Source organism: Typha angustifolia, chromosome 13 (assembly GCF_048772165.1).
Source record: "Typha angustifolia cultivar Huaian chromosome 13, ASM4877216v1, whole genome shotgun sequence".
Taxonomy (NCBI): domain Eukaryota; kingdom Viridiplantae; phylum Streptophyta; class Magnoliopsida; order Poales; family Typhaceae; genus Typha; species Typha angustifolia.
The window spans coordinates 612,742-639,721 of NC_133251.1; the positions used below are offsets into that span (position 1 = coordinate 612,742).

Sequence of the window (26,980 nt, forward strand, 5' to 3'; positions counted from 1 at the left end):
GCTCAAGCCAGGACTATGATTAATTCTCTACAAGGAAATCTTTAAGTTCATCTCAATTCCCGGCCATCTGTTGTTGTTGATATCTGATCATATCTGACAGGAGATTGTTAGGAGACATATAGGCTGCTTGGATAACAAATTGTTTGTACATTTCTTTTAACCATTCAGCTTACTTCTGATTGCTAGATGCAGTTATTTTTTTTCCTTTTAAATTTTAATGAAAATATATGGAATTTCCTCTTTTGCCCCCTCCAAGATGCTTTGTGCATAGAGAAACCAATCAGAAATAGTCTGGAGTTTTCTCTCTTGGAAGTTAAGAGTAGAACAAATAACAGCAAATGGGTAGATAAATTTTTAATTCAATCCACAACCAGTGAACTTAAGTCGTCCTAGATCCAGACCTCTCAAGCATGAAGAGTGGATCACAGTGGCAATTCCTATCCGAGTATGTGTCACGACACTTTGGAAATGGAATCTGGCAATCTGCAACAGATTATTGAAAATATATGGTCTTCTGTCTCGGTATATGTAAATCTCGGCATGGAGAAATCAGACAGATACCCAACCCAGCTTCAGAAAGTGGCAAAAATGCATACTGTAGTATTACTATTTGAGAGAAGAAACATGAAGAACAAGACCAAATCACACTAGTACAACGTGAATCAAAAACTTCTCAAGAGAGAGACGTTGTCAGTTCAATTATTTTATATGTGATTGCAAAGATCAGTATACTCTCAAAACATCTTTATAAAGCCTTTTCCAGTCTTTAGGATGCAAGCTTGAAACAACAGTCTCCAAAGTCAAGAACAACCTTATGATGTTCTGAAAAGTGAATATCACATTGTTGCTTTGATATCTTCTGTTAAGGAAGCTAGGACTGCATATGAAAAGACTGCATGAAACCTGATTGTACTGTTTCTTCTGTAACATTACATGGAGATATGGGCTGCCCTGCTGATGCCCTTTCAATGGCGGTGGCTTTGGAGATTAATGAAGAATAAAAAGAACAAACCAGGTCACATGTTCACACAAAGCTATATATGAAAAGCTCTTTGACATCTGTAATAATTGTGTACTCCGCTCGTATTGATTCTGCTAATGGAAGTGTAAGCGACCATTTCCAATTTAAACTCATGTTGATTACTTGTGCTAAGGTCCTAGTGTCCATGAGCTAAAAGAGAAATAACCTGAGAGGCTTGATCCAAGTTATTCCTATGGTTGTCGTCAGTATTTAAAGTACTATCGCATTTCAAAAGTCAATTTCCCTATTCGTTTGACTCCTCATGTGGTGAGGCATCAGAGTCACTTTCATATGAAGGATGCAGTTCTTGTTCTTGCAGAGTATCTTCTGAAAAGGAAAAGGAACTTGTGTCAACAGCATAATAATGGTAACGTAAAGTGTAAAGGTATATGCTATTAAGGTGCAACAAACAAGAAGTTTTTGAGCACATATGGGGATGAATGACAATTATTCTGATATCTACGTGCTCGCATAACTCGAGAGAGATAAGATTATCATGAAGATTACTACACCATTATGGAAAATGTGATTTTTTCTATCAGACAATATGACCTCTTACTGAGACAACTTCTGGGAGTTCTATGATCTTAAATATTTTTATAAAATGTCCCAGATATAATGAGTAAATACCCAATAGATGAAATATTACCTGCATTATTTTGAACTTTTGACTGGAACTTCTTTGTGTGTCGACGTATAAGCTTCTTGGCTTTTGTGATAGTCAACTGTCGAGCAAAAGGAGAAAATTCTATATCACTCTCACTCCACTCATGGAAATCGTCAGGTGCTTCTCCCCTCATAGTTCGCAGAACAAATGCCGTTGCTTTCTTTCGTTGAGAATTGAACAATCCCCTTATGGAGGTCACAAAACCATCACCAGCTCCATCATTTGGTCGCTTGATCCAGGATACAGGTAACTGATCATAATTTCCAGGTTGACCTCCATCACTATCACTGAGAGTCAGATCACTTTCTGGTACAACATTTGCATGGTTCTCTCTTTGGCTGTGGGACTTATCTTTGAACTTTTTGCCCTATGCAACAAGAATAAGATACGAGAACGATCAATATTGTTTGTGAACCATAATTTTACTTGAAAGCATTTTTCTAAGGCATCTGCCAGAAGACACAAAAGTACCCATTCATTGATTAACTTTGATATAACTCGCGTAGCATGTACAAGATACAGATTTCGAAATAAATATGACACGTGAGTTCTACTTGAAGGTCAAATTGGACTTACTAATCAATAGATTAAAATGTCACTAATCTGTGAAAATTTTAAAATGGAAGTTTGAAATAAAAACAGCCTATTTTTAGCAAATAGGGAAAGAGATGTCTTGCCTGGATGCCAGTTACTGACTTCAGAACTCCCCATATGATATGTTTCTTAACTCGTGCAAACAGCCTGGTCCAGGTTCCAGTAAAATCATCACGATGGAATGTATCCATCAGCAACCTTAAATCGGTTATAGGAATTCTTGATCCCTCATAGGTGACAAGCAATTCAACCTATTTATATCACCAAGAATATGGTTAAGAGGATTTGGTAAAATTAGATAATGGCAATCATACAAATTACTGTCAGAAAAGGAACAATGTAGTGAAAACATCTTGTATTAAGATTATTTGCTTTATATTTATCAACCTGGCTTATCTTTATATTATGGAACTCCATCATTTTTCGGGGCCTAGCTCTTTTCTCATCTTGAGTTTTTCCGGTCTTCTTTTCTTCATGAGGTGAGCGACCTGATCTGACTTGCTTGGGATCTTTATATTTATTTCTGGATGTCTCCTCGATAAGAGTATCTTGAGATTCTGGTGTGGAATTCAAGGGACAACTTTTTCTTGAAGAGATACTACAGCTCTGAATTTCCGAAACAAGTTCATTAGCTACAGACTCTGCAACAGTTTCCTCCCATGTTCTGTCAAAAGAAGAAGTTCGTCGAAGCTCTGGCTTTGAACCACACGATATATTTCCTCTGAGATTTTGTGACTTTGAAACCTGCAACCGAATCTCCGCATTACACAAACATAGGTGGAAATTGGAATAATTTACAACTTACAAGACATTAACTCCAGTGAGCAACACTTCCCATCGACCCTATCAGCATATTGTGGAGATGTGACACTCTGGAGTGCTCATATTTCAATATACTATTCTTCACATGGATGGCTTTGCTAAACTATGCTAACTAATGTGGGATGGGAAATACTATATTTCTGGTTCATGCCTCTGATACATGTGCCTATCTTAAAAATGCCCTTGTATTCTATCAACCAAAACTGACAGAGAGCTAGACTGGTAGTTAGCCATGCACGTTAGGTCCCTTTGACACACATAACTGTGCTAACACACACCTGAAAGTAAAAATGCTGATAGACATCGACTAATGGGCTTTTGCAATGTATGTAATGATCTATTACAATGTATTATAAACTATAAATTTCTTCAAGTAGGTTACTTGCTACTTACTAGCAAGGATTTCAGTGACGTCTGAGAGACAATGAGAGAGATACGGAAAAGAGAAATGAGGTGGAGGGATGTGTGACAGGGTTTGGGGAGGTGGTGGGAGAAAGAGATAGATAGAGGAGAGTGCAGGAAGGGAGGGGTGGAGAGGACAAGGATGCTAAATCCAGGTCTCACTAGGGCCTTGTATCTGGGGAGGATTTGCCTATATTGTCTGATTCACTTAACCTATATCTCTAATCAGTAAAAAGTAAAGCTATAGATAAGCAAATTTCTTCTCTCTCAAAAAAAAAAAAAAAAATCTCAGAAAAGGAGCAAATTTCCATTTTATAAAGCAACTTTTCCCTTGTGGAACTTACATGAGAAGAATCACCTCGAGAGGATGTGTCAGAATTAAGTGAAGTAGCTGTAGGAGCAGAGACTTTTCCAGGAGCATCTAATTCTCTTAATGACTTGGTGCTTGATTCAGGGACAGATACGTTTTTCTTTACTCGTCTTGACCCAGAAGTAGTTGAGACTTTCCAGATTTCCTGCACACATTTTTTTAGGAACTCAAGGAGTGAAAACATTAGGCGCCAATGAAGATGGAACAGCAGTATAATTAATAACATGGTTTTCATCCAACCTGCCGCTTTTGTAAATGTTGTTCTTCCTCAGGAAAAAAGTAATCCCACATCATTCTGTACATTGCCTCAGTCAAGTATATCTTCAGTGGATAGATCTCTACCTACATTATTTGTCTATCAGTATGATTACAATCTAAAGACGAATTTGTCCAAGAATCAATTTTGCCAATGCAAACCACTTATTCAGGGGATTAGACAGTTTGAAATAATGAGAAGACAAATCTGGATTTTTTATACTGGTAGAAAACCAAACTGATATGATATTATGATCCTGTCTACATTCATAAAAGCTAGAAACAAATTAATTTCCATTGTTAAAGCAAGAATAAGTAGTACAACAGTTCTCAACATTCTTTAGTAATTTAAGTTAAAGATACATGCTGAGAGAAATAAAATTTCCTTGTAGGATACCTGATGAAAATTATACAACGCGAAAGGCTAGTAGTTAAAAAGTTTCCGACAGTTTTCTTTTTGAGTCATCAAATACAGTAGTATCACTATAGATGTTTTTCATAGATAAAATACTTTCTGAGTACATGGAAGATCTAATCATGGTATATTGTAGTGAAGGAATAAGAAATTAATATAGACTCTTAAATCACTAGCTCCGACTTGTTAATATAGACTCTTAACTCACTAGCTCCGACTTGTTAATATAGACTCTTAACTCACTAGCTTCGACTTGTTGAGGTGATGGGAACAAACAGCTACAGTGTTCAACTATCTTTTAAGAATGTCTTTAACTGCCATAATTTTGTCTGTTTGTTGAGAGAGAGAGCAAGTGAGGTCTATGTCTCAGTTAAAACTAAGCTACCATACACTTTATTTTTGGAGGGAGAGAGAGTGGCCAATGCCTCAATTATAGCTTAGTCTGCCATAAAATATTAGTCAAACTGTAACTCACAAACTCAAACTCCTAACCAACTCAATTATACTAAAATACCCAGATGCTTCTTCATATACAAGTAGTTTCCACACTCAAACGTTGAAATTTGTAGCATATATATTTTATACTTCAGCTATGGTTATGTATTGATGACTGAGATATTGAGAGCTTTATATTGATTAGGGTTCATCTTATATTAATGGAGTCGAATAATTGCAAATAAGTCTGAACGTAGTATAAGTCTATAAGGATTCAAAATTAGTAGCTTCAGTTGTAGAGATGAAGGTGCATAAAGTTACCAGGTAGGGGGTGTTCAGAACAATTTAAGAACAATATCCTCAAATAATTTAGACACTGACATCATGCAAAGACAAGAAATAGACCTGATTGAGATAAAACTAAAACTTAACTCAGGGCAGTTTAAGGAGAAGGGAAACAGTTGGACTGTCTATAAGGCCACCAAAATGATGTCAACCAACATATTCAAACTTATATTTCATCATTTGAGTTTTTTGGATCTACATAGCTAGACAACTTGTACATACTACATAGAGTTGAAAAAACAAGACATGAAAATTTTGCATATAAAGATACCTGGAAACTATCAAGAGATGAATTTCCATCTTTCGGAGCTCCTTGCTTTGCATTGACACGAAGCATAACATTTCTGCAGTAAATTGCAAAATATAAAGAATAAAAGCTGGTTTAAATCAACATGCTGTGAAGAATAGGGTAATGTAAAACAGAGTCGAAGACATCCTGATATATCAAATGGTGGATAGGAAAGGAGAGCATCAGAAGAGCAAGCTAGGGCACTTATATGGATTGGTTATGCTCTGGAAATGGAATGATGCATGTCAAATATGTTGGATTTTGTTTGTTATGCCCATTGTTCCAAACAAATGAGATCTGAATAATGCATTAGCCAGTTGAGTTGGAGGCACATACGAAAAGAGCAATAAGGAAGACAAGATACTAGAATATATATTAAAGACAAAGAAGTGATATAATTAAATTGATTTGGTTCTTTATGATATGATGTAATTATTTTTGGAGCGTAACCATGCCTTTCAATCTGAAAAGCATAGTTCAAGTATCTTCACTGCAGCTTTAAGTCTCAAAAACATGGCTGGAGTATTGCCATATCGAGAATTTATTCTACGAGCTACTGATCAACGTGCAAACGGAAGCAAAGTTTTGTAGTTCAATGTCTGCACACTTTTGCTGTGCAAATTACAGATTTTGAGACAAAACAGATAAGGGCAACTCCAGTGATACCATGAGCCATGCAGAGGACAGAGAGAGCCACATAGTTGGGGATCAGATAATTTCAAGGAGGATTTCATCATCTCAGCACCTATGAGAACGCCTAGGCTTCTAAACCTGATCAGATGAACAAAAAGGCACAAGACCTGATACTGGAAGCTTTAACGCAGTACTTGAAAAAAAAAAGTAGCATTGTTGTGTTCCTGAATCTGTGCTGCCTGCCTCTCACTGAGCCAGCATGGATTATTTGGCATGCGGGTTGCCTCTCGAGTCAAAATGTGCTGATTGGATATATCAATCATCAACAATCTTCTGGCAGAGGGTAATGCCAGGACATAAAAACCTATAATTATTATTTGATAATTTCAAATACTAGGAGTTTATTTTCCATTCTGGCTCTTATTGAAAGTAAATTTGTGTCTTCTTCCCAAAAAGTAACTTTCCCTGTTATTTTCCTCTTGACCATAGTGTAGCCATTGGCAGTTACTTTTCTCTATCAAAGGCAGCTTCATTAATAAATCTAGTGCTTCCTAAGGAGGCTTTAAAATTGCAAGTAGAAACTACAAACATGATATCTAGTTGATGAGTAGATGAAGAAAATGATTTATATATTATCTAGACATGCTTCCCTGAAAAATGGTCAACGTGTATTCTTTTGATTTTCTTCTAATCCACTAGAGAAAACAAGAATTTTGTCCACAAAGAAAACCATAGCAACTAAATCTTACTTTCCCCATTCAGGAGGTGGATTCCATGCTGATAACAGCATATCTGATTTGGCATTTGGCAAGCAATTTTTAACAACAAATGACTTGGTTGTGAGCTGAGCAATCCCTATGTCTTTGTAATCCCGATCAAAATCATAAATCTGTGAAAAATTTTATTAAAACATGTCAATCACATAAAACTTCAAACTAGAACATGAATTGGATCATACAGGAGATACAGAACATCTAAGTAGACATGAATCTAGGTTCGGAAGTTAGAATGCAAAAACTCATTCACTCTAAGGAAAGAAAATATATCCAACGATCATACAGGAGATACAGAACATCTAAGTAGACATGAATCTGGGTTTGGAAGTTAGAATGCAAAAACTCAATCACTCTAAGAAAAGAAATTATATCCAACAAAAAAGTCAGAGCAGTGAGTTATGGAAACAAATTATTTTTCAGCTGACACAGACTGAATACCAAAGAAGTTTGAAAGTACATGTTTAAAAATTTTTGACCAAATTATATATGTTGCTTCTGATTCTTCATTAGATCTCCTATTTCCCTATCCTTTCTTGTGGCAATTCTTGCTCAACACTGCATCAGATACTACTTTTATAATACAATTTCTTATAAGAGAGTGGAGGAGATAAAGTATAATGTCAAGGATCTCTGATCTTGCACCGACCGGGTTAACATGACTTGAAAATAACCTATTGCAATTGTTCACATCTAGTTCCAAGGCCCCCAACCCAACCTTATGAAGAATCAACTTTTGCACTTCTCCATGGTTCCAGTTACCAAGTCTTACTAATTTTTTGAAAAATAAGAAGACAAATGACCTATAATTAATAGCTGTCAAGGAAATCTATAAAAGCATGGGATTCAAAATTAAAGAAGGAAGACAATATGAATTAATAATTAGCAGAAAATGTAGATTAGGATGCATATGGAGCACATTTATGCATCTCTTCATAAATATCTAGTAAACTAATGAGTACAGGGACAGACATGTAGCTGCAATCAGATGCATTTGAAGAGCAAGTTGAGAAAGACTGTATATTGTCGAGATATAAGATGTCAAGCACCACTCACGGGTGATTATAATCTGTAAACATATTCAAGTAGATACTCCAAAGTCCAAGTAAAAAATTAATGGACTCGAGTATGATGCTTGGAGTATATATTTATCTCCCGAAAAGAGAATACCAGGTATCATATAGAGCACTATAACATCAACAAACAAAAATTAGAAATAAAATCGAATATGACATCTTAATTATGCTCTCAACCAAGCGGTCTGTCCATCCTTTTATCACAGAAAAGTAATACATTATTACTGAAAGAAATTTTCAACCCTCACCATGTCATTTATTTCTGCTTCAGCAAAGGATTTCCCATCAGTAAGCATGCTCCATACTATCTTGTTTATTCTCATAGAAATCCTCATGGCATAAGAAGGGCTTTTGTTCTTTTCTTTCTCCATCAATCTTAAATGTGCAGCTTTCTGCATAGCAAGCCTTAAAGAAGAAGATGCTTCCTTTCTAATTTTGTGCATATTTTCCAGCTCTTTCTTCAAACTTTGCACCTGAGAGTAGCATGAACTTAGTAAGTCATATTTTCTTGTCTCGTAGAGTCAAAAAGTTTCTGGAAGGCAGCATTAAGAAACTAGGCTCTAATAGATGTTAGGATGCAGAATGAGAACGAGTAGCATTAAGGTATCGCCAAAGCATATCAGGCGTACCAATGTTGATCTTGCACCAGTTATCATCCACAGGTTGTCATCATGCTGTGGAGAGGAGATTAAATCTCCAGATATATCAGCAATAACTGACAGAGTTCTGATGTCATTAATTAGTAGTGTTCGTTCTCTTTCTTTCCTTTCAAGGTTGATCTTGGCAAGTTCTACCTCTTCGGTACCCTCTGGAACAACCTCATCAGCCTCCTCACCAATATTTTCATCCTCGTCATCATCATCCAAAGGACATGAGAGACTGCTCCTGCGAGGCCTGGCAAAGTTTAAGATTTGAATTTGCACCATCAGATATCAACAAAAGATATCCAAGAAATAGCAATTAAAAAACAAACAGTATAGAGATAAGAGAAATTAATCTAAGGTAAACAAAGAATTAACTAATTTGGCGCATTAATGTGAAAATAAGATGGGTTTGGGGTTCCTGAGTTGTGACTAAAAGGAAGTGCGACTACCATATATCAGCTTCTGACATGACTAAGTGTACCATTTTCTGATCTAAAATGAATATATTAGAGCTCCTTATTTGAGTACCCTGTAATGTTGCATTTCTTAATATTTCGACTTGTTGGCAAACTGTACATAGAAATTTAGAATTTAGAGGATCGGGACACAGCACAGATGCACCTAATGACAAAAGAAAAGTAAAGTAATACTATATTGTATGTCAATGAACAGAAGGAAGGTCAAGGGAAATTTACCTAGGAAGCCTCGCAAAGAGAAGATTGGTCAAGATATCCAACATAACCTGAAACTGACGTGATGTCATTGTTGCAGTAATATTAGGAGAATTGAATGCCAGCTCTTTTAATGGCTTAACCTGCAATACCAGATAGAATAGTTGAAGAAGGGAAGAGCTGATTATTTAACACCTTCAGTTCAGGAGTTGGTGGAAACCTTCAATTCAGGAGTTCCTCCTTTGTGCCTTGTGTAGCGGAAGTACATTTGACAAGGCATAAACACCCTCTCCAGTAGAGCACCTGTTCGTTTTACTTTTGGCGAGCTCCTAAGAATTTTTGGTAACCACTGAAGTCCAGCACCTGGATCAACATCAGTTGGTGCCACATGAGCTTGAACATGCTCCAGCATCACAGATAGCTCCACTCGTTTCCACGTCATTTCAGGTTTAGTGTCTGGAATGACAATGTTACTGGCACCCAGGGCTTTCTCAATCATCTCATAACCAACATGAAGAACTGAATGAAATGAGCGAGCCAAGACACGGCCACTGGCAGCAGCAAGCAGAAACCTACCCTATTTAACAAATTTGAAAGCGGTGACAAAATAGCACCAAATTTTGTATTAGGGTCTGATTTCTTCAGATATGGAAGTGTAAAAATCATATATAAGAGTTTCTTTCAGAAATGGTTAAAGTAATGAACTAATGCCATTTAAAAGCCATAATAGCAAGGTGTTTAGTGTTTACAAAGTTAACATGTTGTCTACAATTCTACATCATGAATACTTGTCTCTAAATTGCTAATTACTGGAGTTTTACTGTGAGCTCGAATTTCTCGTTGGCAGTGCTCTGTGTTTGAACACTAGCTTATATAAGTTCTACCACTTACAGAAATGAGCTCAGGACTAGCTTTCATAAAAATTATGCTTACTTCTTGGCTATGGAAATTCTAGCAAGTGATTGACCAATCAGAATTCAGAAAGTTGCAATTGTGTTTCATATGTAAATGAAGATTTACATATCCTGGAGTGTCCAATGCCAGTAAAACATCGGCATATTGCATCGGTTGGCACAAAACGGGACTCTCTAGTGCCGAATAGCCATTGGTGGTTCAACATATGTCAGCATAGAGTCAGCACAGGGTGAGTACAGGTCGACAAGGGGGAGTATCAAGATAATCCCATGTATAGCTGCCAATAAGGTTCTGGCTTTGGATGTGATAACCCAGGCAATTTGGCATGCCAAAGACCAGCAATCTGTGATCCAAAATTGTAAGTATCCTTGCAATACAACTTTCTAAAAAGTTGTTGAATCCAAATGTGAACACGGTATTGATGATTCAGTGATTTACATTACATTGAATTGTGTATATTAAGGTACTTCAAGTTCAGTGTATCTTACTAACTCAACACAAAGCCAGTGCATATGATTGTTAAAATACACACATAGTCAAATACGAGAAAATATGGGAAATTGTATATAAAGGATATGTATAAAGATCATACTCACATTAGCTTCTTCTGAGTGCAGATTGAATTGAGGTTGGATGATATTCACCATGAAATGCCGAATCCCTTCCTCTTCTGACTCTCCATTGTTTCCATGCTTCACTGTTTAATAATAAAGTGAAAGTTAGTAGTTCACCCACTAGAAAACAGAAGAAACTCATTTCTATAAGACAATTGCAGTTTGTATTATGCATTAAGTGAAAATGCAAATGTGTGGCATAAATATCCCTATATCCAAGAAAACATATCACTGTTTTAGTGTGTTGAACATGATAATGAATAATGAAAGAAAAGAAAATCATACTCGGCTCACCTGCTGCATTGCTAGAAGATAAGTCCAACATGCTCAAGGTATCAGATTGAAGGGACTCAACGTTCTCAACATATTTGGGTGACGGGGGATTTGCAGAATGAGAAATACCAGGTGAAGGCTTAAGGACCTCGTCAGAGGGCATTTCAGACGTATCGTTTGAAGTTTCCTTCTCAGTCAAGTTTCTTTGTGCATATTGGCAAGAAGGAGAAGGTTTTGGTGGTTCAAATGCCTTGGATATTCCACCAACCCAGGACCAAACAGCATCTCTATTCTCTAGGTTCCACAAGAGCTTTAGACCATAAACAAATACACGTTGGCAGTTGTCAGCAACTACCACATTGAATCCATCATCATCACTAAGATCTGATTGTGTATGGTCACTTTCATTCCCATAGCAAAACTCAGATCTCATGTAGGTTATTTCAGGATTTTTCCTGCCTGCTTCTTGCCATGCCAACAGTCTCGTAGAATCAGCCTTTGGTGCTTGCCTTCGTATGGTGAAATAATCAGAATATAAAAGAAAGCCATCATCTCGGTTTTTATCTGTGCAACTACCAATATAGTTGCATTTTTCTCTACCAAGATCTTCTGTTCTCGCAGTTCTTAAAATTCTATTTGTAGTCTGGATATCTTGAATTGTGGATGCTTCATAATTCTTGTTCAGATATGCCTTCAGTAAGTGCAAGTCAAGACCCTGGTAGACAAGATCAAGAGGTTCACGCTTGCAATCAAATGTGTATTGCTGCTTACCACGACTGAAGCACATCTCATACTTCAACTTTGTCATGCGAAAAGTCATACCCTTAGCAGGATCATCATCCCTTAATGGCATATGATTAATGCAAATTGGTGTAGCATCAAATCGAAGAAAGTTCTCAGTCATAACTTTATCTAATGATAAGTTTCCAGATCTGGCAATTCTTGGAACTCCAAAACGTGGCCACCGCGAAAAGGTCCTTAATTTGTGAGGAGGAAGATAAATGAGATTCCACCACTTAAATAACCAAGCTATATCATGAGCTCCCATATTTATAGTTGGAGAATCTACTAAAACTGCATCTTTCTTTTCAGAAGACTCCATAGGTCTGCCAGTTGATGAAACAGATTGGTCAGTTGGTGACAAGGAAGGTTTAAGTGAAAAGTTCCACTTCAGTGAGAGGGAAGTGGAGCGGAATGGATCATAGACTTTCTTCCTTGGTTCTCCTTCCACAGGAAGAGCATAGAGATAATGATCCATCGGATTGCCAGACTCACATTGCCACTCCATGATAGTTTCAAGTGAGAAAGCAGGAGAATTAAGAAAAGGTACAGATGTATGATGAGTAGGTTTTAAACTGCAATTCTTTACCAGACTATCTATACTACTTAAATATGCCCCTAGTTCCTTTGTAGAAAGACTAATGCAACCATCCTTCTGTTGTATCTCCATGCAACTAGAACTGATTTGTATCCTGTCTAGCTTCTCATAAGGGTCAGTTGTCCCAAGAAGATTCCATCTTGTTTCAGTAAAATATAAACTATGTCTCCCATGAATGTAATTCCTCATATCATCCCACCATGGTAAACTTCGTTCCCTTTTAGGTGGCTGATTTTCTGAAAGATTGGTGGCCACACTTTGTGAAATATTAAGAACATTTTGATCATTAGTAGTCAATAAGCAACTTCTATTACCGAGATTTGCCCTACGCAGAGCTACAGTAAAAGCATAACTTATATCTGCAAATGCTGGCTCATATCCCACCCCAAAGGAAACTTCCCCTTTATGAAAATGTATTGGCAAGTCGGAGTACATCTTCATTGGTGGGGTGGTACCACTAGCTGAGCGTAACATAGAAACTCTCCACCATTTTCCAATGAAAACATCTTGTAGAATTTGGGGTTGGAAACAAGTTGCCTGAAACCAGAATGTCCATTAAATAGTAGTCACACTATCAGTAATATATAAATCCAACACCTAAGAGCAAATCAGGAATATGTCTTAGTTCCCTTACATTAGATTGAAAGCAAATCTGAAATAATGGCGAGATCTACTTCTAAAGAATGAATATATTTATTGAATAGTTACATGATTTTCAATGTTCACTAAATGCTGATACTTTTCTTTAGTGTCGTGATCTCAATGTACAGTATTGCTTTCTGACATCAAAGTTGATAGAACATCTTCAGATGCATGCTTTGCTGCTGCTATTGTCCTCTCTTTTGAGTTACCTGATGTTCGTCCTTGTCTTACTAGCTTCTAGTATTATTCATCATATTTCCATATCTTCATCTGCCCACATATGCTTAATCTTAACAACTACATAGTGGCACTTATAATTACCTAGTATCTGTTGATCGTGAGACACATTCTATAAGATGAGACTGCCAGTCATTAAGCAAGTTTTTCACCTAAACAGACAACATGTGCTGGAGGAGAAGAGATAAATATTTTGATAGAGAAAAAAAAAAGATTATTAATATGGATTATATGATTACTCTTACTGCAGAGTGCAGACAACTGGAAGAGAAGAAATATAAAGGAGAAGAATATGAACATGGGATTAAATGATTATTCTAGCAATTCACTTGCAATAACCAGTAAAAAATAAGTATGCGAATATAAAGGAATCATTATACTTATTGTATTAAATGTAAGTTCTGATGAAAATAAAAGATAAGAAGCACAAACACTGACCTGCTGAGCAAGCACAATATGCCCTTGGCATTTACCAGAAGTAGCAGAAAAGAGTGGAAATGTATAATCTCTTAATCGGATGGTTAATGACCCTGCAGTTAAAGCAATATTACTACCATACATCCGGGAGAATGGTATCTCATTATTTGCACAAAATGGATCAGTCCTTTTAATAAACTCAATCATTCCTTCGTCACCTCCATCAATTTTTGATAGAGTTACATCCACTTCTGTCAAGCAAAGTGATAAAAGTGAAGATCTATTAGTGCTTGTTTTAAACCCTGACTGAAAGCCACTTGTGCATGCCCCTGATCCTTCTGATAGCATCATCTTCTGGCATGCCTGATAGTAAGACTGAAATGTCCGCTTATATATCTCTTCCTGCAAATGTTGGACAGATAGTATATCAGAATCATCAACCTCAACTTCATTAAAATTAGTCTTCTTTTCAGATTCTTGAAGGTTCAATTTAGCGCTTCCAGAAAACGCTTTTCCTACTGAGACAGACTCATCAAGTAACTTTGATCTAACAGCTGACTCACAAATTTCTGTCTTCATGAGATGATAATGTTCATCGAGCCAGCCCTGCATAGGTTCTTCCTCAATATATGCTGTGATTTTGCGTATGATGAATCTAACAGATCTGAATTTTGTTGACCTAGTTTTAACTCTTTTGCTGCTAGTGTTCTTGTCGGGAAATATAGCATTCATTTTAGCAGCAGCAATAAGCCTCATGCCACGTAACATATCTTCAACTGCATCATCGATAGCTCGTAACTGTAACCTGTAAGGCATGCAGATATGAATATCACGACCCTGAATAACCCAATCCCACGTAGTCATTGTCTGTACTTTTGGATCAAGCAGATTGTTTGAAATAGAAACTGGAATGCGAGAGATCTGCATACGACTGCTTTTGATAATTCGAGCACCGTTAAAACTTAACATGAGTCCTTCAAGCAGTACACCTATTCTTGCATTCTCGGAGAAGATAGATTGCACTTGAACCATCGTTTCTACACCATCAGCTAGCTCAGCGGAAACTTTTAGCATTTCAACATCAATTGCAAAAACTGATTCTTTTTTCTTGTGTGGCTTTTCATGTTGCGTATGGTCCATGTTTGCTAATTTTCCCATCCTAGTATCCACACTAATTGTTTCTTCCTTTACAACAGAATCAGAGTTCTGGAGCTTAATCTTATGCAAAGCAGCCCTTATACGTGTAATCTCTTCGAATAGTGCCAAATGTGGATCAGGCTCCCACCTAACTGACAAATCCGTCACATTGAAGAGCGAACAGGCAGCAATTTCATTAAGCCCACCAGCACGTCGGACAAACTTTGCATTCTGCAAATCAAAGAGAGTCAACTCTACCTTAGAGTTATTTTCTTGTGGATACTCCCCATAGATTGATCTAGCGCTCTCAAGTTCAATCTGCATAGAATTCTTTTCCTTTTCCAGGGATGCTCTTAGACAAAGGACCTCAAGACATGTGTAGAATTTCAGATGCTTACAATCGGAGGGGCCAGCTGACTGTATGCTTGCTCTGCGCGGTGTGCCATCACTGGAGACACCGATAAGTACTTGACCACCTTGAGAGCCATAGTTTACACGTTTGGGGTCTGCTACTGTCATATTTTCTAGGCTTACATCACCAAGATACTTGACAGAACACTTCTCAAGACCTAGTTTCAAAATTTGTGCTCCTTTTTCTGATTTCCTAGGATTATGGCCTATCTTGATGTGTGCAGCTTGTTTAGTAGAAGGAGAAAGACTTTTCAGTAGTGTCTTAAAGGACAGAATGGTTGATAAAAGAGATTCAAGATGCTGAAAGCCAAAGCAAATCCCCATTCCAGCTATATCAATAGAAAGAATGCGGTCTTGTCCATCATGTAGTTCTGTATCTCTCTCTCCCAAATCAAGACTCACCCGAGAAATATTCAATAAGGATTCTAAATTGTTTTGTATGCCGAGCAAACCTTCCTTCAAGGAACGTTGATATTCATCTGCCATGTGCAAATTTAATTCACCAAGCTCTGCATGTGCTTTCATTCTCTTGTTTACAATGTTAGATATGAACAGGTGTGAAGATTGTGAGAAACCCTGAATTATCCAGCATTCAATGAAAATAAGAACAAGATTAGAAGTTCAGTCCAAGACATACCCATTTTCTCTTTGTAACTCAATAAAGGAATAATATCGGAAAGAACCATTACAAGAGATAAATGATAAATACATCTTTAGTAAGAAACTAGCTGAAGATCCTACCTGATTTCACAGAAAGTATCCAGAAATACTAATGGATGGAAGAGTCAATAAACTTGTCAGAATTAAGAAACACATCACTTACTTTATTCTTCAGCTTATTCGTGATAAGAAAAGGATTAAAATATAATTATCTACACATTGAACTGAGTCAGTGACCATATTTCTCTGTCCGTGTTCTTTCATGTCAGGGTCAATGATAGAGGATATCTTGGTTGCATGAGTTTATGCTGAGAAAAAGTAAATAATTCCAAATAATAATAGACCTTCTAGATTCTCAGACATGCCCTTGCTTGCATGACAAAAATTTAGAGAAAAAGTCATCTTTGTGAAGTGATTTTTGCACCTCGGTTGACTACGAAACAAGTCGTCTGTGTGAAGCAACTCTAACATGGTGTCAGAAGTCAACAAATATCAACAAAAAGACCACGGCCAGGTTGTCGGATCTTGGGTGACTAACCTTTTTTTTTATTTAAATAGGAGACGCTATGCCAGCTAAATGTTATTACTCTTTCAGAGGAAACCCGCTCCCGAAAGGTCAAAACGGAGGATATTATCCAAATCACCCTCCTCAGAGTACAAAAAATTTCTTAACTCACTCCTATGAGCTGCCCCGTCTGCAGCTTTTACATTGCAAAAAGACATTGCGGATGCACCACAGACCATCATCAAGGCAATTGACTGTCTTGGTTACAATTTCAGAATCACACTCAAAGATAACTTTACCCACATGTTTGTCCATTGCATTCTCCACTGCAAGAAGCATGGCCAAGGCCTCCGCTTTTTGAGTGGAGAATTCCAAACCACGGGTAGCACTGACAAATCTTAGGGAGCCGAACTGATCCCGAGCTACCTGTCCAACCTCGGCCTTTTGATCACTGGGGTCGAAAGCGTCATCCACATTGACTTTGACAACACCATCTAGAGGCTTTTTCCCCGTTAATTATGACCAGCTACACTGTCCCTTATTGTTCATCACTCATTCTCATACTACTCTTGGGCCATAGAGAGGGCATGCCAAGCAATATTCTCCGCCTTGCACCTTATATTCTCAAAGCTGAGTTGGTATGTTGCCACTCATATGAGCCCAATCATAAAAGAGCCAATTGGAATCTAGACCAAAATACACACCAATGTTTGGGTAATCAATCCAAATTTAAAAAGAAGGGAACCGATAGGAATTCTACCCCCACATAGCTTTCCAAATGAACAGAAGAACCCTAGGTTTAACTTTGAGCTTCCATAACCTTCTCCATTTAGATCCACCCAGATCTAAACTGTGCTTCGACCTCAAAAACTTCAACATAGAAACTGCAATGACCATTCTTTCAAGGCAAGACCACCAAAACTAGCGACCCACAGCCGGTCCAGTTCTAATCCTCAGGATCTCAAAATCTAGAGTGCTACCAAAACCATTGATCACCATTGAAGAATCATAGCGATCATTAACCGTAAGATCTTTAACAATCATGGTAGGATTAATAATATTAAAATCCACAAATGTCGGCATCAATGTCAGTGGGCAACTAGTGATCCAAAGGTCATTTATGATATCGATCATATTTCCTTGACTGATAATGTGTTTAATGCTCAGTCCACAAGGGCCGCACAAGGGTCAAAGGCCCCATATTTATGTTTCATCAAGGCCACCTAAAAAATTGAGAACTATTCAACAGATTAAAAACATTACGGCTAATAAGCACCGTTTTAGCCAATATCGAGTTTTTAATCCCAAGGCCCCCCTCAATCTAACCTTAGTTAGAGTCATCTCCAAGATTTAGGTTTTGTAACAATGTAACCTCAATCTAACTTACCGATGGTACAAGAAAAGTCATAGTAACTCCTAGAGACTTTTATAAAATTAATTAAAATTGTATTTTATGTTTTTAGTACACTTTAAAACTTAAATAATAGACTAAATGTCTTTTTAAAATTTAGATGTTACTCCCAATTTATAATTGGGCATTGAAATAGATGTTGGTTCATTCCTAGAGATTCGATTATGATTGTCTTTCTGATGCCGGATCTTGAAATATTCTTGATGCTTTCATCAAATGATAAAATATAGTATGGGCCATATGTTTATATTGTATATATACACATACGTACATGTGTGCATATGGTATCCAATGGCTTGACCATCTATGGGTCTGGTAAATATAATCAACCACACAAATTTAATTTTTCAACTGAGCAAAGATAGGCATAGAAGTTACTCTGAAGATTGGGGACTAGAATTCTAGATGCATCATCATCTCCATTACAAGAAACTTTGACGAACTTAGCAATGGTTATACTGATAACTATGTAAGTATACAACAGAAGTTACCAACACTTTAGCTAAAATAGAAGAGAACAATAATACGTCATAGGAGAAAATATCTTATGTAAAGTAACGAACTTACATGGTAAAGCGGTAAGTCATTGACACTATAAAACATGACAGTCAGCTCTGGCGCCGAAATTGTACATGTCCACATCATTGATTTCATGGGCTCTGTCGGCACCGTTTCTTGTTGGGAACTCTCACGAAGAACAAGTGGCTTCTTTTTGGTTGAACGAAGGAAAAGCAATGGCTTCAACCTGCTTACAATGAGGTTGCATTGGGTTCCACCAAGCCTGACATCAATCTCAGCTCTGATTGGCAGTGGTGGCTGAAAACAAATAAAACATATATTCACCCAGATAATTGAGCTTGACAAACATGGAACCAGTATATTAGCATATAAATGAGATGAATAGATGTAAGGCAGATTGCAGAACCAAGTAAAAAGAAAGTTTATGGCTCTGAGAAAACATAGCAATACATGCAACTGTCAATCTAAATCCGGATGTATATACTAGAACAAGATAACAGGAATGAGGAAATCAATATGCATAGATATTGTACAAAAAGCTAGCGGTGACATTTCGTTGCATCATAAAAGTGCAACATCTTTCCTCATCCATCATATTATATGTTGCATAAGATGATCACGAAATGCCATATGGAGTACTAAAATATTGTCAATGCACTTGAAACATTACATGGACAAAGTGACAAACAGAGTAAAGATCGTAATGAGCAAATTAGCAAAGTAGCAAGATAAAGAATTCACCAGCATCGGGATGTCAACTGAAGCTACAACTGCAACTTTTAGAATCTCCAAGACGGAACTAGCACCATCACTAATGAGCTGGAATGAGGAATTATCATAAAATGCAACAAATAAATAGCACTCAATGGAGAAATCCTATTAAACTCATGCAACATACGTGAATCTCGCTAAAATCCATTTTAAGATTTAAATGTGATGTAGATTCCCCGGAGTCCTCGGATGTTTGTGATATAGTACTTCCAAGACAGATGCCTCTGATGTTGTTGCAGATGGAAAGGTCTTGTCCTTGGTGCAAAAACTTCAGGTCCAGCTTGGGCATATTGAAACTAACCTTCCAAAGAAAAATAAATTTACGTAAATAATATAAGACAATCACTTAAAGAGTCTCAACTTCACAGTAGCGTGCCAAATTAACATCATAACTATAACATATTTTTGTTAAGATGCAAGTTGCAAGTTCATTACAAAACATGTTATCGGAGCATCCAAAAAAAACTAGTAAGATGAAATAGTTTCCATGAACTCCACAGCAATCAGAGATATGGAAATCATGACAAGCTTACTTGTAGCAAATTTGTAGTCTCTAGAAATATGCAGAAGGTAAAAAAAAAAAACTTGTTCACCAAATAAATAGATTTTCCACTTCCTACAATTCACGAGTAAATAGTCTAACTGTAGCTGTGTTAGAATGTACTACTTCGCACTTTACTATTGCTAGATATGTTTTTTTATTATTAATTTTTTAGAAAATAAAATATGCCAAGGGAAGATATTACATATTTTCAAAATACCATACTTAATTTTACTTGGTATTACCTTGATAGTTGATATGTTCCCTCACAAATTCATCCTTATCTGAAAAATGGTACTCAAATTGCCAGACATTCGCAGTATGTGGTTTAGCCAGCATAAACATGTAAGAAATGGTTCACATAATTCATGGAATATAATGCGATGGTGTAGAATAATGATGGCATATTGTAGTAGCCTGTAAATAGACTCACACACATATATAGCATATTGCCTATATGCTAGCTCCAATAATTAATAAGCTATTTTTTAAGCCACATTGTGATTCCATAGTTTGCCATTATTTATGTACCTCTGCTAAGTTTTACTCTTTTTTTCTATATTAAACCTCTGCTAAGTTCAATAACATTCAATTTTTAAAACCAGATGCTTTTGAGACCTTATAATTCTGAGACCAAGAATCTTGTGAATCTAATTGTCCATATCTAATCTTGCTACACAATTAGCCGTCTTAGACCATGTTATATTAGCATTATCTTTCTAAACAATGTCTAATCTAACTATATGTGGAGTAGCATAAACTTTTATGAGCTTATGGTAAGAGGCAGAAATACAAAATAATTCATATATATGACAACAGCACAACAAGGAAGTCCAGGGACCTTTTCAGGAAGCATTGCAATATGCTTCTTCACTGACAGAATCGAGAATTTGTTCCCTTTTGATTTTTCAGTTGGTTTAATGTCCAATCTATCTTCAATGCCATCAGCAGTAGAAACGGCAGCTGGTTTCTTCGTAGTGAACATGTTGTCTTTCAAGTTCACAACAAAATCTCCACATGTCACATCCAAGTTCTTGATATTGACTCGTTGTTCCCTGAGGCATAAGAAGTGCAAGTACTAGTTTCTTTTACTGTGCTGCCAGTTAGAAATAAACTAATACAAGACAAGTAAATCACGATAGAAGTTTACTAACTCATTAGCTTGCATGCACAAACAAGGCTCCTATCATATAATTGCAAGACATTTAAAGGGCAGATTATGAAATCAGGAGATTCTCTTTCCAGAGATAATTTGTTAAATAGTTAAGTTTTAATCCAGGATAGGAAATTTCTTATCCAATATTATCAGATATTCCATAACGAAGATACACAACCATGATTTTTTTAAACTTTTTTATACTAACAATGGAAGCATGTGGGTCCTGGTGGAATAGTAAATCCAAGATATTATGTTCTTCGAGTATTGCAGCATGAACTAAACCTTCAAAATTGAAAAAAGTGCTTTCTTCTCAGAACTTCTAGAAATTTGATTTGATTCTTATTTCATATTTAAACAGATTAGGAATTTAGGAAGGTACTTGCCTATAAGAATGACATAAGATCAGGGGAATCAAGCCCTTATGTGAAAAGGACATTTTAAAATAAAAAACTTATTTATCTGCAACAGCCACTTAAGCAACAAATAACATCAGTTACAAGTTGTTCAGTTGGCAAACATAAGAAAACTAACCAAGACTTTATTGAGATAGATATTATAAAATATCACATAAGTATATTTCAGGGGCATTTACCATTGAGCAGAAAAGTGTCTCTAATATGCAGTAAAATCAAATCACAAGATCCTTAAATTGATTGCATTCAAATTATCAAGAACTATAAAAGCCTACAAGAGAGAAGACAAACTGCACAGCTGAAATCGACAGTATAATATAGATATACAAGAAATTATAGGAAATTAAGAACATGTATTTTTGGTTGTAAAGCAGAAGAAAAGGAGGTGGATTAACATGAGAGAGAGAGAAGCTGAAGGAAGAATGATTGAACACTTCATAAGCCAAAGTGCAGGAAGGAAACAGAATATCCAAGCTTGGGCTACCTTGCAAGGTTTTTGGATTGCAAGACATTGCAGTCTGAAAGATTAAGATTATGCAATTCATTGAAGGACGCAACCTGAAAGGAATGCAAGTATGCAACCCAACCGATCTCATATCCTAGTTATTATGCACAAGAAAAAAGCTACTAACTTTACCTGTTACATATTGCCTGCATCAAATTTATTTTGTGTCATTAGATTAATTTAAAGAGTCTGTAGGATTAAAATTTTAAACAGTTAAGGAAAGTAAGCATCTGCCAAATTCTTCGTAGGTAGTTATTATTTATTAGATAACAGCAGAATGATTGGCACCTTCTGTAATAACCTTCTGCTCAGATAGAGCTACAAAATGCTTACTAATTAAGTTCTTAATAACTACTTCAGTTATATGAAAACATTCAAATGAGCGCATTTGAGAGTCACTGCAATGATAAGAGTCCACTAGTTTAGGTCAGAACAACTGACCTGTGATGACCAAACTCGCAAGCAACCAGTAAGTCCCCACATATGAAAGGAGCAGATTCATATCCCTCTGAAGCTGAACATGTCTGTGCAGTGACCAACCAGTCCACTTGATTAAAACTGGATGACTGCCCAGAACTGAGTTGTGAATCACACATTCGAACAAGGAAAGGTATGAGGTGAATTTTAACATTGATAATAGGATTCGATCCTCCACTTTTAGACATGTCTATCTTAAGATCCTTAACTTCAATGGAAGCTTTTGGCACCTACAACATTCAAATGTCCAAGTTACGTCCAGACTCCAAACAGAAAGAAATACATTTTTCTTTCTTGAAAAAAAATGAGACACATTGAGTTAATACCTACTAAGCAGTACATAAGCTCTATCTATAAGTAATAGGCATACTTAGATAGAAAGGCATAGGTTCTAAAAGACAAACAGCAGAGTAGTATTCCATCTAAGGAATTTTCTTTAAAGCAGAAAGAATATATGACACTGACATAGTAGAGATGAATGTGGATTCTATTTTACTGTACATTCTCTTCCATACATGCTAGCAATTGTACAACTTCCATTGATCACTGTGGTCATACCTTTACAATCAGTTCCATCACAGTAACTGATAGAAGCCTTGCCATATTAGACAAAACCATCCACTTTCCTTTTCCTCTTGAATGTGATCTTCGAGCTTGAGATCTCGTCTTCTTAACATTTTGTGCAGAAGGCCTTAAGACAATTTCCAAATCAGAAATGAGCAATTCCAATTTTGGGTTCTGAGATGTAAAACTAGTTCCAAGCTTGAGCAGTGACTTCCGCAGGCTAAGCTTGACTTCACCAATAGAAATGGATTGAACAATACCCTGTAAAAGAATGGAGATTATCATTACATTTGGCATGCTCCTCAGGAAGAACCAAAGAATGAAACCTGAGAACAGAATGCATGACAAGCTTGTTTATTACTGGTGGAAAGAGCACAGGAAGCTATCAGATTAATTAGCTTGAATGCATAGTGGATGCACCTGTAATGTTGTTGCCTGACAAATGCATTTTTGATATCATGTTTGCATATTTAAGACTTGCATTCAGCAAAGATAAAGGATCAACAAGAAAAGATGGAACACATTGCTACCTTTTGGATTGCAATAGTTAGTTGACTTGTGCAGAGCTCATCATTATTATCATCACGGTGCAGCTTGTACATTTATTTGAACTAACAGGATTCCTACTGATACAAACTAAAATTAACGCTTGAAGTATTCCTGATAAAAGTGGATATTTATGGGGGATAAAAATCAACAAATTATATGATAAAGCAAGCATACAAGAAATACAAATTATCATCTGATTACGGAAAATTAGTGTTTAATTTTGCATTATAACTTATAAGTCCCAGCTCCCAAGTTGGTCTGTCAGCCTTCCTAGTACAGAGTGTCACACCAAATCAACCCAGACGAAGTTGGATTCAAGACAAGCACAAAAAATGAAGAAGGGTAGCACCATATGCAGGAAATCTAACACTGAAAATAACTATATGGATGATCTTGTTAGACCGTTTGGTAGTGAGAATAATGGAAACATCTATCACACAAAACGAATTGTAAATGTTAAGTTTCAATAACAACCTTTCGAAAAGTCATGGTAATGTCCCTTAGACAGTTGCATCGAACAACGCGGAAACCAACAGTTGCCCCTAGTGTCCTGCTCAACAACCAAGCCAACAACCTGGCAGCAAACCTGGAATAAGAAGTACAGCAAAAGGTCAGACCAAAAAGATTCTTCCAAAGTTACTAAGAATTCACTATACCAACAATGAGAGATGTAAGAATTTAGGACCACAGGTTATTCATAGAGTAGTTTATGATGCGGGCATTGTGAAAAAAGAAAATAGCTGTGCTCCTCTGAGATGAACTGCAGTATGTTTGTAATGTGCATCATTATATTGAGCGCATGACAAAAAGCTCTTCGACAATATCAGAGCTTTTATGATTGTGTGGGGCCAGACTACAAGTATATGTAAGTACTTCTCAATAACAAATCTCAACCACATGCAAAAGATAGCACGAGCTATCTTCCAAAGTTGGCAACCCTCCGTAGAATATGAGAGCAAAGTACAGGCGAACTACAGAAACAAAGGATGTAATAGCGCCTTAGTATATGCTCTGATTCAGAAGTTGATGGCAGTTAAAGTGGAGTTGCAAATTGCAAGAAGAATAATTCTATTCCATCAAATCTATTACCTACTATTGGATTACAAACACATAATTAAGAATTAGAACAAAATTGTAAATCAAACTATTGTATCAACAACAAAGAGTCCATGTTAATTAGCACATTACGGGTACATCGACTTCTCATAAGATTTTGCAATGGATCAATAACTGGTAAGAACAAGAGAAGATCGAGCAAAAGCTTACACGAATACGACCCATCCGACGACGCAAGCCACCAAGAACCAGAACATGAACTTGACAGGCGAAAACGCCATCATCGGCAAAAGCAGAAGCTATCGCTTCCCTCCTCCTACGCACACCTCATCCGATTCCCCAAATCCAACAACCTTACAGTCCGAGATCCAGGACCAACATTCCTCCCTCCCAGAGCGGGTTCGAAGATGAGAGATCAGAAGGGGGAGATTGAGAAATTTCGGAGAAGAAATGGGATAGGGAAGAAGAGGAGAGCACGTAACGGCAATAATAATAATAATAACAATAAATTCTAGGGTTTCGGAAGCGGTCTTCGGTGCAAAGCGAAGAGGTCGGGACGAGGAGGGGAAGCGTTCGGGAGGTGGTGGAGGTCGTGCGGCAACGCGGTCATTTCTTCGGCTATAAAAACGAATCTGACAGACGGCTTGACATGGCGGCACGAACGGGAAGCGAGTGAGTGAAATCCAACCGACTCGGACCGGACGGATGATATGTATTACATCCCCGGTCCGGTCCGATCCCATCCGATCCGGATAGTCCGGAATATATTCTGGATAATTTATTCGTGACTAACAGAATAAGACCCACGATAAGTGCACATTTGGACAGTGTCCCTCTGGAAACTACTTATAATTAGGACGCATTCCAAGCCAATAAACAAAGGCTACAAACTTTCCATTTGATATGACAATTTTTCACTTCTCTATGAGATGTGTAAATTTTAAGTAAATTAAATCTGGTAGTTAAGATAATATCATATAATATTGAGTTTTTGAGACCAGTGCGATAAATGGGCTTTTGTATATATATATAAGGATAATTTTCTCTCTTATTTAAATAGATCCAGGGAGAAAACTGTTGACGTACATCGCAATAAGCCGAACTCATACAATCTTAATTTATTTATTCTCTCTATCTCCTCGATAAAATCAATTCACTGAGCTGGAGGAGCATTCTTGAAGAAAGCCTGAAGTCGCTTGGCATACTCCAGTAATTTCTCCACATCTTGCATCAAATCTTTAACAGCATCGTGAGCACAATACTTCTCTCCCCATCTCACAAGGAGTGGAATCTTCTTCTCTTCCAGTATTTTTGACCCAGTCAACAGTTCAATCACTTTGATCCAGCTCCAGAAACTCCCTAGTGCTATGTCAAGGTATTGTATCGAATCGCCGCCAAAAAAACTCTTCCCTTTACTGCACTTCTCAAACGCCTCTTCCAATTGCTCCAGGACCGTCTTCATCTGGGATATGGCTGCTGCTATCTCTTCCTCCGTCTTCGCCCACAATATAGCTCCCATCGAAGGGAAAATCTAGTAGAACAATTATTATTATTTTTTTGCAAAATTTAATGAGATGTTGCGAAGGTATGTATGCTGGATAAATACCTGTTCGTCTGCATATTTGGCCCAGAACCGGTGGATAGCGCGGTCATACGGATCGGCCGGCAGAATAGATTGGCCGGAAGCAGCCCAGACGTCGTCGATATATTGCACGATTATCAAGGACTCGCATAAGGGCCTATCCTTGTGGATAAGTACAGGTATCTTCTTGTACACCGGATTAGACTTGAGGAGTAACTCACTCTTAGCTTCAAGACTCTCCTCCGAAGAGGTATACTTGATTCCCTTCAAGTTTAGTGATATGCTCACCCTCATCGGAAATGGGCTTGCCCATAAACCCAGTAGCTTCACATCTTCTCCTTCCATGGCTTATTTTGGCGTTGCTTATCTTCGTTTAGAGGTGGGGGATTGGGGGTTTTTATGTATATATAGGAGAGGAGGAGATAGGTTTAGATGCTATTTGATGAGAGAAGAAGTCAGAGTTACGTGTAGAACTGGTACTCAGGGAAAAGTTTAAAAAAAAAAACACACAGTGCAATTAAACATTGCATCACATACGTATACCATGACATCACGTGGCCAAAAATGTCGACTGCTCAGACACGAAGAGCCAAGAACAAGGGTCAAGTGTTCGTACTTCCCCGCCAAGAAAATCGTTTAAAGTTTCAAAGCAAGCACAAGCAACTTTGGTTGACTCAAATCGTTGTGTTTCATTATAAAGTTATTGTTATTCAAATTATGGATTTTATTAACATCATGCTTGTGTTTGCGCGAGCCAATCAGATTGCTACAAGGATTTAATCGTCGTTTAGCCAATATCTCACTCCTTATGGCAATCAAATTAAAAGGGTTA

The 26,980-nt window shown here is 37.1% G+C and overlaps 2 protein-coding genes across 7 annotated transcripts; both read right to left on the reverse strand.

The window, feature by feature from the left end:
* Positions 1–586: 586 nt before the first annotated feature.
* On the reverse strand, positions 587–25,431 carry LOC140773345 (protein SABRE-like). Of its 6 annotated transcripts, none has more exons than XM_073115842.1 (23): positions 24,777–25,431; positions 23,985–24,096; positions 22,956–23,222; positions 22,362–22,627; positions 20,685–20,898; positions 19,430–19,603; positions 19,273–19,350; positions 18,580–18,828; positions 13,910–16,012; positions 11,236–13,129; positions 10,924–11,024; positions 9,633–9,989; positions 9,437–9,555; positions 8,727–8,991; positions 8,346–8,570; positions 6,998–7,137; positions 5,598–5,670; positions 4,117–4,218; positions 3,851–4,021; positions 2,670–3,026; positions 2,366–2,533; positions 1,671–2,055; positions 587–1,345 (listed from the first exon to the last, which is right to left on the reverse strand). In XM_073115842.1, exons 1-23 carry the CDS (start codon positions 24,848–24,850, stop codon positions 1,266–1,268), a joined length of 7,974 nt encoding a protein of 2,657 aa, XP_072971943.1. In that variant the 5' UTR covers positions 24,851–25,431; the 3' UTR covers positions 587–1,265. The 6 variants fall into 6 exon arrangements, 5 of the variants coding, with proteins under 5 accessions (XP_072971943.1, XP_072971942.1, XP_072971945.1 ...); XM_073115841.1 differs by having other exon boundaries at positions 587–1,348; XM_073115843.1 differs by lacking the exons at positions 587–1,345; positions 1,671–2,055; positions 2,366–2,533 and having other exon boundaries at positions 2,804–3,026; positions 3,865–4,021.
* A 136-nt stretch (positions 25,432–25,567) lies between these two features.
* LOC140773347 (glutathione S-transferase U17-like) lies at positions 25,568–26,580 on the reverse strand. The gene is made up of 2 exons (XM_073115846.1): positions 26,173–26,580; positions 25,568–26,097 (listed from the first exon to the last, which is right to left on the reverse strand). The coding sequence occupies exons 1-2, from the start codon at positions 26,491–26,493 to the stop codon at positions 25,720–25,722; spliced, it is 699 nt and encodes a 232-aa protein (XP_072971947.1). The 5' UTR covers positions 26,494–26,580; the 3' UTR covers positions 25,568–25,719.
* Between the last annotated feature and the right edge of the window lie 400 nt (positions 26,581–26,980).

Coding starts and splice junctions, on each gene's coding strand:
- LOC140773345 (XM_073115841.1), bottom strand. CDS start 24,850: ATGATGGCGTTTTCGCCTGTCAAGTTCATGTTCTGGTTCTTGGTGGCT. Junction 23,223..23,984: donor TTACCATGACTTTTCGAAAG/GTTGTTATTGAA, acceptor ATTCTTTTACAG/GGTATTGTTCAATCCATTTC. Junction 8,992..9,436: donor CTCTTTGCGAGGCTTCCTAG/GTAAATTTCCCT, acceptor AAACTTTGCCAG/GCCTCGCAGGAGCAGTCTCT.
- LOC140773347 (XM_073115846.1), bottom strand. CDS start 26,493: ATGGAAGGAGAAGATGTGAAGCTACTGGGTTTATGGGCAAGCCCATTT. Junction 26,098..26,172: donor CCAAATATGCAGACGAACAG/GTATTTATCCAG, acceptor TTGTTCTACTAG/ATTTTCCCTTCGATGGGAGC.